At 38.5% G+C, this 14,628-nt stretch overlaps 1 protein-coding gene across 2 annotated transcripts in view; it reads left to right on the forward strand.

Moving 5' to 3' along the window:
- Positions 1-14,628, forward strand: part of cntfr (ciliary neurotrophic factor receptor) — a 158,663-nt gene that overhangs the window by 107,411 nt on the left and 36,624 nt on the right. For both annotated transcript variants that reach the window (XM_042510003.1, XM_042510002.1), the window contains 2 exons: positions 9,622-9,739; positions 11,707-11,873. In XM_042510003.1, the coding sequence (XP_042365937.1) occupies positions 9,622-9,739; positions 11,707-11,873 (285 nt within the window). The remainder of the gene's footprint in view (positions 1-9,621; positions 9,740-11,706; positions 11,874-14,628) is intronic.

Raw genomic sequence — 14,628 nt, forward strand, 5'->3', positions numbered from 1 at the left:
TTCTTTTTGTGCTGCTCATTGCCTTCTTCACTTGTTTTTGAAAGAAATCAAGCCAATTTGCCATTTTGCACCCAATTTTCAAACTCAGCTTTATCCACATTAAAAAACCCTGTTTTTGAGTGATATCATGAGTCTGTGGTCATGAAACCTCTTTGGTCGGCTCCCGTTTTCCATCAGAGGCTTTGCGGAAGGAAGGAAGGAAGCAGTTGAAAAAGTCAAAACAAGTGCTTGAGGTGAGATTGTGTTTATAGGTGCGAAGCTGCTGGAGGATCTTGTTTTATTTCCTGTGAAACAGGAGCCGTTACTCCCGAGCTTTGAGAAAAATTTGTGATGTCAGGTGGCTCAGTGAGCATGTGTGTATGAGAGGGAGTGAGAGACGGGCAGAGTTGGGGGGGGTGATCTAAGTGTCCAGGTATAATGGTCGTTTTCCTGTGTGTGACCCGCAAAGCTTCAGAGGTCAAACGAACCTTTCAACAACTCCTTCCATTTATACCTCTCTGCAGTCCTTTTAAGGAATAAGTGTAGTTTATTTAATCTTGGATCTTTTTGTTTCTTTTAAATTTTGGCTATATTCCAGATGATTTATTAATTTGAACTCTTTTTTATTAAACCAACACACCTACGTTTCTCTCTCTCTCTCTCTATCTCTCTCTCTCTCTCTCACTCTCTGTCTCTCTCTCACTTATCAACTCCTGATGCTCTCATAAGGTATTCACCCTCCTTTCATTCATTCATCTCTCACACACGGCTGTTTCCAATTGGCCCGGAGACATTCCTGGAATGCCAGGGCATCATTGTTTTGTGCACTGTGTGTGTTTATGTGCATGTGTGTGCACTTGCTGCCCCCTTATTCACTCCCCAATGTTGAGGAGCTGCTCTGGACCAGCAACTATTACAGAGACAGAGAGAGGATGGGAGGGTGAAAAGATGATAGATACAAAAGAAAAGGAGCAAAAAGGAGAAAAAAGAGCGCTTGGTGTACATTTGTTTCAATTCTTCTGCCTTGAGTCAGTAAGCTAATCTCTGCAATTGTGTAAACAAGATTGGAAGTTCTGTATAATCAAATAGCGTTGCACTAAAGGGCACACCCAGTTACAAATGCACAGTAAAGCAAAGCACAGTTTGTTATGTCTCTGAAACAGATCTAGGCTGTGCCAACAATCATTTAATCATTCACTACTCCCCATCCGCTAAACAGGGAGTTCAATGTAGAGGATTACATAGTGAGTTCATCTGCAACATGAAGAAACACTTTTCGACAGCACTCATGTCAGTTCTCTGTGCTGTTAATGAAGTCATTGCTGTCACACAGTGATGTTTCAACAAATATCGACATGCATATTTGTGATATGACATGTTATTATACAATTTCAAAATTAACCTATTATAACACTGCAAAAGGTTCCATCTGGCCACATTACAAACTGACCCCAACCGATGGCATATCATACCGCAGCGAAAGGTGCATTTCGCATCACTGTCTGATGCTGAAATCACTGACAAAGCGGTTTTTCATAACTGTAAAATGAGAGCAGGTTGACTTTATAGTGAGTAGTGAAGGATTTTGGACACAGACCTAGAGATCCAAGAGTTTTTAGAAATACCAAATATGTTGACATTTAGGCAAATATATATGAAATGAGTCAAAGTTCAGTACTGCAAAGGAAACAAAGCTGTATGCTAATGGGTTAAATGTGCTCTATACTTGGCACTCAGACATACGCATACTTTTAATGAGACATACAAGTGCACATACTTTGCAGACAAATGTATGCACTTTCAATTCAATTAGTCTTGCATATTCACGTTGCTGCACACACACACTCATATCACACAGTCATACACACACACACTCACATGTGCGTTTATGCTTCGGCATCGCTTCAGAGTGCCGGATAAAAATATTTCACCACAATTACATTACCGTTAGCCACGACAGCTGGTCTGGACAAAAAGGCACCACAGAGTCTCCGTCTCTGTCTCTCTTTGACTTTGTCCTACAGTTTTATTTACATTCCTCTTTCTCCCATGGCACATGACTAAGCTAATCTAAAATGCAGCGAGCCGACATTGGCAGACCGAGTCAAGCAGAGACCAAAGCCATCTGCCTAAACGAGTTATGCCATTCAGCACGGCACAGTCTCCAAGAGGATCCAGATCTTCCCAGTAGGATTTCTATTATGAAAAATGTGATTTTAAAGCAAATGAAATGTGCATGATAGATAGACAGATAGACTGATACATGGATGGATTTGTTGGCTATAATTAGTCCCTTGGTTTGTTATTCTGACACTTAACTGTGTTCAGCAAAGAGTGTGGTTTGTCAAAGTGATTGAGTAAAAGTAAAACCTCCATCACTGGCAGCATGAATAGGGACTCTGACCCAGGATGGTTTGTAATTTTGTGTTTTTGTCACGGCCAAAGACGCGCCAGACTGTTTGAGCATCATAAGCTGAAGATTTTGTATTTAAAAAAAAAAGGGAATGAATGGAGGAATTGGAAGAAAAGGCATTCATCCTTGTTGTCATAGCAAGAGAATCCACTACAAACACACACACAAGCAGAGAAAGACGTGAATGTGTGCACACACATAGGGATGCATACGGACAAACACACACAAAGCAACAGGGAGGCTACTAACACGACCAAATAGCAATTACTGCAGCGTCTGCAGCCTAGCAACCAGGCCACTGGATGTCATTGTCCCTCACATTTCTGTGTGTGTGTGTGTGTGTGTGTGTGTGTGTGTGTGTGTGTGTGTGTGTGTGTGCGTGCGCGCGCCCTCCTGTGACAAAGATCCTCTTTTGCGAGACCCAGAATTTTTGTGTGACAGGTTTAGAATAGTGGGACAGACGAAGAGAAAGTATGGCTTATAGGGAGAGTTTGAGAGACAGAAAAAGAGCAACAATCCATTCAAAGCAACATCTCATGACTTTGATCATATAATTAAATAGATTTAATTTAATACTGAGATGCAATGACAGAATCACAATGTTGGTTTGCAATAATTTCCGTGTTGAAAACCAAAACATAACTTACATAAAATAAAACATGCTTAGTAAGTGCTTCCTCAGTTTGTCAGTCTTTAGTCACCTAAAAAAGGTCCACCTTGACAAAAAAATTGAATATTTAATATTTACTTTGCTTTGCCATCAGACAGCATCTTTCAATGGGAAACTGAAGCCGTAATCTCAAAACCACCAGATTTCATTGACAAAAACAGTAATTTTACTTCCCAGAACATGGGAGTTGCTAGTCTATCACCACCCCAGTCACATAGTGTGCTAGGTAAAATGTGAAATTTCAAAATAAAGCATACACTTAAACTGATATTGTACATTGCTTCACTTCCGTGTTTGGTTGTTAATTTGTCTATTGTCTGTTTGCTTTTAGTTTATCTTTTACTAATTTGTTTATCCCTACCCATTTTATTTGGTAAAGATGCATGTGTTATTGGGTTTTCTATAGGAGGGCTTTGTGTTGGTGAAAATTAATTTTACTAAACTTTAGGTCAAAAATTAAATACAATTACATTTTATATAGACAGAAAAAACTGCATGCATTTCCTTAAACAGAAAATGTTTCCCTTTTCTTGTTTGGGGGTCTCATTATGATTTATGAACTGCACTTAGTCTCAGTCCTATTACCATTTAAAAGTAACCTTTTTTAGCATGCACACATGTGTACACATGCAGGTGTGTGTTTCATGAGGCCAACAAAGAGCATCTTCAAAATCACATTCAATGTTTAGCAATTCAAAGTAGATGATGAAAGCAGACTAATTCAAATAACATTTATTCATGAGCGGTGTCCTGTCTGTGGTTGATTCAGGTGGGGTGGTTCACAAAAAACAGAACAACATGCAGGGTGTCATTTTAATTACAATTACAGTTATTATTTTTTTGGTTTATTTAATATTCATTTTGCCTTTGTTCTCTGTTTTATCTACAGGTGCTTTATCTCTTCTCTGGCCTGTTTAAACTTCTATTTTCATTAGATGCAGAGAAAGCTTTTGATGTTTTATTGTTATTGAAGCGACCAAACAGCAGCTTTTTCGGGCATGTGCACCCGTACGTGTTGTGTGACCAAAAGTTTTTCAAGGGCACATTAAGAAAATCTGATGAAAGAGTGCTGTCTTGTCTCATCTCCTCTCCATTTTCTCATATATATATATATATATCCCTCACACATCCTTGCTTCCTCTTTGGCATCTTGTCCTTATTTCCCTCCTTCTCTTTTCTCGTTTTTGCAATGCTGATGTTTCTTTCCTCGAGCATTTCTTACATTGTCATAGAACCACCATATACATTTTTTTCTAAACAATTGTCAGAATGTTTACTTTATTGTGTTTTGGCATTTTTTTCAGTCATGATAAAAGCAGCTCTAAACGTTTATAACCGTACAGAAGTGCCCTAAGGTACATTTCATTTCTAAGAAAATTTCAACTGGATTGAAGTAAAGAACAAAGAAAAAAGAGTTTAAAAGTTTACAGTTAAAAATGACCCAATTTGCACTTACTTAATCTAAGCAAGCCAAGGCTTGTACTCTTAAATGACATGGACTTCTAAGTAAGGCTGGGCAATACTTTATTTACATATCAGTATCGTGGTATGAGAATAGATATTGTTATAGATTTTGGATATCGTAATATCTAAGTGTTGTCTTTTTGGTTTAAAAGGCTGCATCTAGATGTTCTGTTTTGGCTCGGATATATGCCATGTCTGTTACTGCCTGCAATATGGGAGGTCAAGCACTGCGTGCCGGTGTGCCTACTTTTAAGGGTGCGGAGGAGGGTCCGCCTGACATTGCTCAGCAACTATAACCAGCATTGTGTAATAGTCTACTGACTAGAAAGACAAAGCTCGGAGCTGACCTTCTTCCAGGCGTTTTTTGTTTTGTTTTTTTCTTTCAAGTGTTTATTGTCCCTGGGACAGGTCTTGATGCTCTGGGCTTGCACTTAAATGATAAGCTTCTCCTCTATTGTGACTGTAGACATATTTACGGAAAAAAAGGAAAGAGAGATGCTGGCTGTGATTGTTGAGCCGCTCTCATTCCAAATCTGTTAAATAGCTCCACTTTGTCAGTGCTTTTGGTGTAATTGCACAATGCTAAAAGGCACCTTCTTTATGCGAATGGACAGCATCAGGTGAGAACGTGGCCGGTGAGAACCAGTCGTGTTGTTATTACACGCCAGATGTATGGCTGGATGACCAGACGGCGTCTGCCGCGTCCATCTAATACAAGCATGAGCAGCGCCACTTGAGAACACGGCAAAACAGAACCTGATGTGTGCACATTAAACGCGTCAGGACAGCATCAGATTGTAATGCTTCCAGTAACAACGTAATATAAGGAGCAAAACGGGGAGGTGGGTGCATCCCACAAACCATACTTTGATGTGGGAGTCTGGTGTTTGCTTCCCATTTGAATGTGGTGATTTTTTTCTACGCCTCACCACGTGCCTCCTTCCCCTAAACCTAACCATCCTTGACTTTGTCACCTAAACTTAACTATCTCTGCTGTTGTGCCATGTCATCTCTTAACATTACGGTCAACAGATAAAAGCACCAATAGTCAACCCCATGATATCATTGTGATATTTTAGAATCTCCATATCACCCAGCTCTACATCTGAGTAATTTTAATAGGGCAAATTTTCAGTTTCAGAATCAGTCCAGTTTGTCCTTGCTTCTTTCTGTTATGCTTGGCTCGTACACCACAACGATTATCTGGCATTTAGATGTCAACATCTGTCTCCGTGTACACATACCCCCTTGTGTCATGAGGGTCATCTAGTATTGATGGTTCATATCACGTTCTTCTTCCTAACAAACCACACACATCAGTCCCCCTTGGAGGAGCCCTACAGTATGAACTGCCCTTTTAGGTGTCTCAGCGGTGGTTTGATTGACACCACTCACACCTGGCAAAATGAACTAAATTAAAGGGGTAAACACTCTGGAGTGCAAATAAACCACTCCAACATGGCTGGCATGAACACACACTTATGTTCATCCTCTTGACTCCTCACCGCTCTGCTCTTTTTTCCCCTTTTTTGTCTTTCAACTTTTCCTCTGCTGCTTTTTTCAACCTAAAACCATGATTTTATCATCTGACTGTCACTTGCTATCATTGAACTTCTAACTTCTCCAAGTTCTTAATAAGCTGGTTTCATTGATTATGGCTAATTCTGCAAAGCCTTTAGGAACACCTGCAGCTCTTATTGTGTGTGTGTGTGTGTGTGTGTGTGTGTGTGTGTGTGTGTGTGTGTGTGTGTGAGTGTGTGTGTTTGACATTGTGCGTGCGTGACTTTGACTGAAGCTCTTAGATGAGGAGCCCATTGATTGAGATGGCCCCAATTAGTCTCTGTGATTAATTGAGTGTGATTGGATGTCTCCCTGGCACCTCATCGTTGACAATATTGACAGGCTAATTAGTTGCCATGGTGACCGCTTAAACACAGCTGATTGTGTGTGACTCCGAAATGACCCCATAGCAGCCAATCAAGACTACCTCTCGCTTGTGGGCATGAGTGTGTTTGGCCAAATACACCTTGAGGGAAGTTCCAAATATGTTTTGATATCACAGTTACAAAATAATTAGACAGTATGCGGCTGCAACATGTGAAAAATGTTTTTTATGTGAATTTATCTCCGCTGAGCCATCATAAATAAACAAGTTGTGCTTAATTACGTTAATGCTTTCCATCAAGAAAACAGATTATTGATTCCAGGGGGAAAGTTTAGCATCCACGAGTAAGCTGACAGAGATAGAAAAGAAGGAACTCCTCAGTTACTAAGTGCTGAAACTACAAAAAAATGACAGAGTCATGTCTCTGAAACTGGCTGCAAATAAATCACCTCAATTATCGGCAATGTTGAGGGAAGCACTTGAGATACAAATTGTGCATTTGGATATTTTTCTAGAGCAACAGAGAGAAAACACATTGCAGAAACAATATATGTGATGAAGCAGTGAACTTTCCATCTGCTTTTTGTAACTATCTCGCTTCTGAGTAAGGAAATGCCTTTCTGCTCCTGCACTCTTCCTTCACTCTTCATTGTTTTTTCCCTACATTGCCTCTTGCTTCTTTTGCCACAAAATTCTTGTTTCTGATTGGCTATCAGAACATTTTTGGTCAACAGCACAACCAGCTTCCTAAGTCAATGCTCATGCTAATTTAGCCTTTATTGGATGCTTAGTAGTCTTAGCAGCATCACTTATGCTTAATGCAAATTAACTATCACAGCTTCAGTAAGTAACTTTAAAAAAATAACTTTTTGTCATATTTGCAGAAACTGTCTCCATATCCTGACAGTAGTACATAAGACACATAGTCTGTGAAAATACAAGTTCATCTGGCTCATGAACTGCGGTCCAAATTTCAAACCAGGCAGTGTGGATCACTCACATGTGCTACTGTCTGGATATGGTGACAGTTTTATCAAATACGACAAAACTTATTTATTTCTTAAAATTTAAGACCAACAACTTCAACTCATTATCTCTTTTATATTTTAAACTAAATCATGATGAAACCAAGTATACCCTTGCTAGCCAAATTTTAAGCAATTTAGATCTTTTCAATGGATGTATTTTTTTCTGTCTAAAGTATTCAGAAGATCATAATGCACGTTGAGTAGATGCTATAAGTATGGGAAGATAAGATATGTTTGTGAAGTTTATTATACACACTTAAACACATATTCAATATGTGCTAAATGTTCGAGATAAATTTCTGTCAAGTTAATTTTATCATACAGTGCCAAATCACAACAAGGATCAGCAACCCATCAATTCAGATTCCCACCAAGAGCATGCAGTTTCTATTTTCAACATATGTAGTTCTATCTTGCTCATGCTCATGAATAATACAATATCAAAAAGTTTTATAGTTTCTTTGTAGTTTACAGTTCCATCAGTATTCTCAGCTTTCCTGCTAGTCACATAAAAATCTCCATAGTCCTTTGAGTTTAACTCTGTTTAACTATTGAAAAAGATATTTGAAATACTCCAGTTTACTCTATGCTTCTTAAAGTGGGTAGAAAGCCCTCTTTTATACATTGTTCTGTATAATTATTACCTTTTCTGGCCACACCCTGGACGCCCTGTTCTGCAAAAACATTGGGAGCTATCGTTTTTCCCACTGGGGAGAGAAATCCTCAGCTCATGCAGTTTTTCCCATGTCCACAATGAATGGTTTAGTGGCTTTTCAAGACAGGTTGACCCATCCCACCTTTTCAACTCTGGTGTACATTACTGACTATAAATGAAGAATTAAATTGTATGAATGTAGCTGTTATCAGTTGACCTAACATATCAAGAGTATATATTACTGTTTGGCTGATATCCAATTTTTAATAATGCTATTCCAATGCCAGCCTCATATATTGTTAAAGCAATATACTGCAGCGGTCCTAGCCATTACAGCACCATGTGGGAAATGAAAACGTTGCAATTAAGATCAAGGTCTAATTAATTAAGAAAAGGAGGTGAATTTGGTCATAGAACTATGTAAAAGCAAAAACTTACTTTTGGAAAATGTGTTTTTTTGTTCCCACACTGTACACTCACTGTACATGCAGTAGAGATGACATGGGTAAAAGGGTAAAAAGCTGTGGGGATAAAGAGGGAGTGGTAGACGAGTGCACGGTTGACTGCCCGTGGAGAAAAGGCCCTAATCTTGGAGGAGGCCGCAGTTGGCGTAACATCACTTTTTTCTGTCCAACCTCTTTTATTATTCTTTTGCTCTACCACTCCAATATCCTTCCTTTCTCCTCACACCATCTTCCCTCCCTCCCTCTCAACTTTTTTTTCACTTTTTTTTCCTCTTCTATCCCTTCTCTTCCGCTATATCTTTTCTCCATCACCTCCTGCTTTATTCGATTAAATTTTCACAGTCATTCAAATTTCATTGATTGACTTGTAATATATATAATCTGTCCTGGGTAACAAATATCCAGCTCATTGTTTCCTTTACATCCAACACTGAGACAGCTAAGTGGGAAAAAATCGATGCAAATAAAGTAAACTCTGACACTTAAAAATATCTTTCCTCAGTCTCAAATTTTAATGCTGCTGCAATCATTAAATAAAAATATGAGGAAGCAAATGCTTGTGCAGAGCGACTGAGTGAGCAGGTCTGATCGATTTTATTGAATCATGTGATGAACCTGAGCTGACACTGCTAATGAAACGGTCTCACAATACAAATAGACTCAACATATCAGATCTTAATAACTCCCCCTCTGTGAATCTAGGTTTAATTTATTTGCATCATAAAAAATTGATAAAAAAAACATTGGCAATCACAACTAAAAATTAAAAACATATCTAATAAAATATAATCAGGGAAGCAACTTAATTTAAAAAGAGCAGCAGTGACATTTAAAATGAAATATTTGATCAAGAATGAATTATTCTATGAAGAAATGTGCAATTAGACACAGCTGCTTTGCATTTGATTAATTTAATCTGTATTAGTCTGATATCTCTTTGTTGTTTTCTTTTTTTGTTTTTTTACGTCTCGTTCTCAAACTATGCAGAGTTCTTAATTATATACTGTATTGTGCACATAAGTTAACGGTCTTTTCCTCTCCTTTCTTTTTCTTCCCTCGGTAGTTCCTCCTCGGGAGCCCACAGTCACTTGTCGATCCAACACCTACCCAAAAGGCTTCTACTGCAGCTGGCACCAGCTGCATCCGACGTACATCCCCACTACCTTTGAAGTGGATGTACAGTAAGTGCATTTGTTTTGTGCCTGGGTGCAACTTGTGGATTCATGTTGTTTTTAAACCATCTCTGTGAAGAAAATGTTGTTTTTCTTTCATGCCTCTGGTGAAAGAAGAATCCAAAAGCGGAGGGAATTCTTGATGAACTTGAAAGGGGTCTGTGTATAACAACAGCCAAACTATATAATAAATTCTGGTTACAAACTTTTCTACAACTCATGCAGTACAAGTCTTACCAGACTAACAGGCAGCCCTTTCTGATGGGGAACTAAATGCTCTATGACTGCTGTATGCTCTCTGCTCTCTGGTCATTTTACCTCGCTGAACACAGGCGCTGCTAGTCTACCACTGCCTTAAACAGTTAGTTAGTTGTTTGTTGATGTTTCTCTGCTACTTTGGTGTTTTAAAGGGTCGGTTCAGAGTCACCAAAGTCACACAAAAAATAATTTTCTATGATTTTGGAGATAATTTGTTGTTGTTTCACTAATTCAACATAACACAAGTGTTATGTCTCTAAACAAAACGATGTTTCTGGTTTAGGCAAACAAACATTTCAACACAGTGAAAAATTAAACATGCCTGCAGCCAAGTTAGATTTTTTTGTTTTAAACATATTTTTCTGTCAAAATAATGTTTTTAACCCCAATCTCCCGAGTAATGCATTTTAAAACCACACAGAACACAGAGAGAAACATTATATTCAGATAGTTTGGTGGCAAAACAAAATGCCTGTAAAAATAAAAGATCATTTATAATTTTTAAGTAGGCTCTTATTAAAAGAAATGACAGCATTTTGGTTTCTCGCTTTAGTTAAACACCTCCTCCACCTGTCCTTGGGCGTCCACGCATGGTTTAACAGAAGGTAGACCTTAGATGCTGAGAATGTGTGGATGGAGACCCTGCGAGTCTGTTCTCGTTAAGTTCTCTTTGATATTCGCGGATCACAGAGTCCCACAGCTCACACCACAGCATGTGGACTCTGCCTTCATTAATGTTGTAACACTGGTATTATTCAATGTGAATAATAATGAGCAGTGTGAGACAGAGAGGTATAAATGAAGAGGACAATAGAGAGATTAACAGAAAGAGCTGTCAGTTTTTTTAGCATCCATATCAGTCAGTTTTGTTGTGCAAAGAGCAGACCAGCATTCAACGGGTGGAGTGAGGCCTATTTAATAACAACAACAACAAAACAATAACAACAATAAAAAAAACATCAGTGACTTCCTAATGAGAGGATTATAATAGTTCTTTGGAGCTCTGTTGGTAGTTGCTTTCATCTGGCTTTTATCATAATAAATAAAGTTCAATATTAACCCTTCAAAACCTGAGCGATTTGGCTTGATTTCTTTCAAAAACATGGGAAGGAGGAAATGAGCAGTTAAAAATGAAATGACCCAAGAATTCACAAAAAATAAGTTACACTACAAAAAATTACCTGAAAATACGTTAAAAATAAATAAATAAAAGTTTTTTCCTAGCTTTTTTTTTTTATGTTCTAAATCTACTCATTTGCAAAACTTTAATAACCAGGTTGCTCATTACCTTTTTCCAGTGTTTTTGGAAGCAAGCACACTAATCTGCTCAGAGTTAAAAGGTTTGAATACAATTGTAAAAGCACATTTTGGCCAAAACTAAGCTAAAATATGTACAAAACGTGAAGTAAGGTCTGGCGATGTTCCATACCCAAGTCATTTCCTGGCTTTTGTAACTGGAGGTATATTCAGCAGATTTTGACGTTAGAAATAAAATTATGACCACAACTTTGATGTATAACACCCAGACTGGATGAGGGGAATGCTTAACCAGTTTCCTACTCTCTTACTACAGATCCACATCAGTGTATATGAAGCTACTTTGAAGCAGAAAACACACAGTTGTTCTCTGTCATTCTCACATTTGTATCTGTCACTGTTTCTTTCTTCCTTTTCTTACTGTATCTCCTCCTACCTTTTTCATTTCCTCTCCTCTGCAGACACAACCAGCGTTCGCTGGAGGTGCAGAAAGATCCGGACCACAAGAATCGCTGTCGTGTGCATTTCCCTGAGGTTTTCTCCAGCTACCCCTACAAAGTGAACGTGACGGCAATCAATGCGTTGGGGAAAGCTTCAAATACCATTTCTTTTGAAGAGTCCACTATAGGTAAGAGGAATTATGGTGTGGTGACCGTTTTGTGTTTTTGACATAAAATGATACATGCCAATAGTCCAGCACTTGGGTTTTCTTACAAGGTTTTAAGTGGTTTGACTTAGTTTCTGAGCCAAGTGGCAACCTCCAGAGATGAAAACTTAAGCCAATGCTAAAGTGCCAAAAATGCAGTTCAGTGAATAGCCACTTGGGGTTGGCTCTGAAAGCATGTCCAGACAACACCATGTTAAAATATCCAACTTTAAAGCAGAGATGAACATGTTTACAGCCTGGTACAAAAAAATGTTCCGTTCTCTACAGCAACAGCATGACAACCATATGGGGCATAGGTGCTTTAAGTGGCAGGTATCCATATAGTCTATAGCCCTTTTTACACAGAGACTGTGCCATAGGGCTGCTATGAATTCCCTTCTTTGCGTCTCCTTTGCATTAGACAGAAACAAACAATGGTGGCATGATGCTGCTCTAGTGTGTGATTTTTAAATAGCAGGTGTCACAGAAGCAAAAAAAGCATAACAGGCATAACTTCAAAACAACAGCGCCGGCCTCAAGCATGACATAACATACACGTTTATAGCCCTTTATAAGCAATGACACTGGCATTAACATGGCAGTAACAATAATTTATCTTCTCTGTTATATGGTGGCTAATCTGGTCTTCTGCTCAAAGGGTTAAGAGCTCCTGAATCTCATCATCTGAAACCCAGTTTGTGGACATTTACGGCCAATGTTCTTGTTTTTTTTTTTTTTAATTAGCAGCTAACTGTCACTTGCTGTTTTTTCAGTCTCCTGCAGTGGGCCGCACAAATAACAACTCGTCAAAACATCACATACCTATATACAGAACAGCGAGGCAGCATAATGGTGCAATATTCCTACTTTGAACAGGCAGTGTAAAATCCAATCCTTGCTCCGCCACATTTCCACCCTCCAATACAAATTTGGTCACTTCTGGCTCCAAAAGATCCAAGATGCTGAAGGTCGAAATGCCAAATTTATGGCTTCAAAACTAGAGTCAACAAACCAGTTGGTGCCATCAGGGTAACTCTGTCTATATTATGGGCTCAAACAATTCAAAAGGAACACATTTTAAAAGGATATTTTGAAAATACTAGACATATCTCCTTTACATCTGGTGTTGACATGTTTACATACAATGTTTTAAAAAAAATAAATAAATAAATAACTTAAGAGAAAAGCTAAGATCCTTTTGCCACACAGACTGACAAATATTTGGCAAGGAAAAATAAGGACTAAAATGCAGAGTGTCAAGGCATCTCTTTGAGGATGCCAACCCTTGAGCAATGTTAATGCATCTGTTTGACCACAGATGAATGATTTCATTGACTTCCGTTTCCCTTTGGAGCTTTGCTGCACACACAGTCATGCACGGTGCCAGAAAGACAAAGAAAATTGAAATTTCAGCAGCCAAATAAATGTCACCCAGCTGAAAGGAGAGTGCACAGCTTTTTTTTTTTTTTTTTTTGCTTTTTGCTTTAACCAATACCATAGTCCATTAGTGAGAAACTCACTGACTGACCTGTCATTACCAAAGGCATTAGATAATAAACACGCTACCTCTGAACCTTTTCTGCAGCAAAAAGTATTTAATTGAGGCTTGGATGGGATGTGACAGCCACAAATCAAAGGTCTGGTTTCTGTCTGAAGTGCCAGATAACCCAAACACCAGCTGCCATGTAAGCACATTTTAGTCAAATTTAATGTAAAAATTAAACATTAAAGTTCCTTCATTGGCTATTTTTAAAATTACAGCCGTCATGCTCATGCAGTAAGCAGTCCAGTGAAGTTTTTGTGCAGTTAGGCTGCAGAAGGCTTCATAATAACAGCAAGACTCTTAGAATTCATAAGCGACTAAGGCTGGAAAGCAGTGAAGAGGAGAAATTCATTTTAAAGAAGGAATGAGAAGTACTTTGATAGATAAGGGAAGTGCTGCCAGCAGTCCTCAGCTCTCTTGTATTGCTTGGAGCACGATATGGGTGTGCATGACGCATAAATACACACAGACACCAATGGGGCTGTGGGTCGGTCCCTCTCCTTTACCAGCCAAATCTGCTGTGATAAATATGAGAATGCCATTTGAGTGACAAATGTCCACAACATTATGTTTAAATTGATTTCTTTGAGTTTGCTTTTAAGCCTGAAAAATACAGAATTTTATTTCTTTATCGTATGCTAGCAATACACAGAATGACCCCATAAGTGATTTCACTGTTGCAGACAGATTATTCGTTGTGATAGCTTTACCTCAGTGATTCTTTTTTTTTTTAATTTTTAACTTAATTTAATTTTATTTTATTCAACCCATTTTTAACCAGGTGAGTCCATCAAACATTTGTCTTAAAACTCAGTCCGAGCTGTCATCATTGTCTTGACGGTCTGATCAAATTAAACCTTTGAAATAATTATAAGTGTATCGCTTTGGCTCATGCAGATATTAAAGATCAATGATGTTAATATTATCAGCAGCCAATAGGTGAACTCTCTCCATTATTAAACAGAGAAACCAAACCAGGTACATGAGAAACATGGAAGGGACTCCAGGCCATTGTTACGACGACCCAAAATTTTGAAACCCCATTAGTTTGAAAAATGTCACATTTGACTGGAAGCCCTTTTCTCCAACAGACCTTTATCCCAAAAAGAAACACAATTCCTCCAAAGTGTTGTGTCTCCAAAAATGCACACCTCCTGCAATTAGAGTCAGTTTCCCAAAGGCGTTTGAGCCACC

This window comes from Plectropomus leopardus, chromosome 20 (genome assembly GCF_008729295.1).
Source record: "Plectropomus leopardus isolate mb chromosome 20, YSFRI_Pleo_2.0, whole genome shotgun sequence".
Classification (NCBI taxonomy): Eukaryota; Metazoa; Chordata; class Actinopteri; order Perciformes; family Serranidae; genus Plectropomus; species Plectropomus leopardus.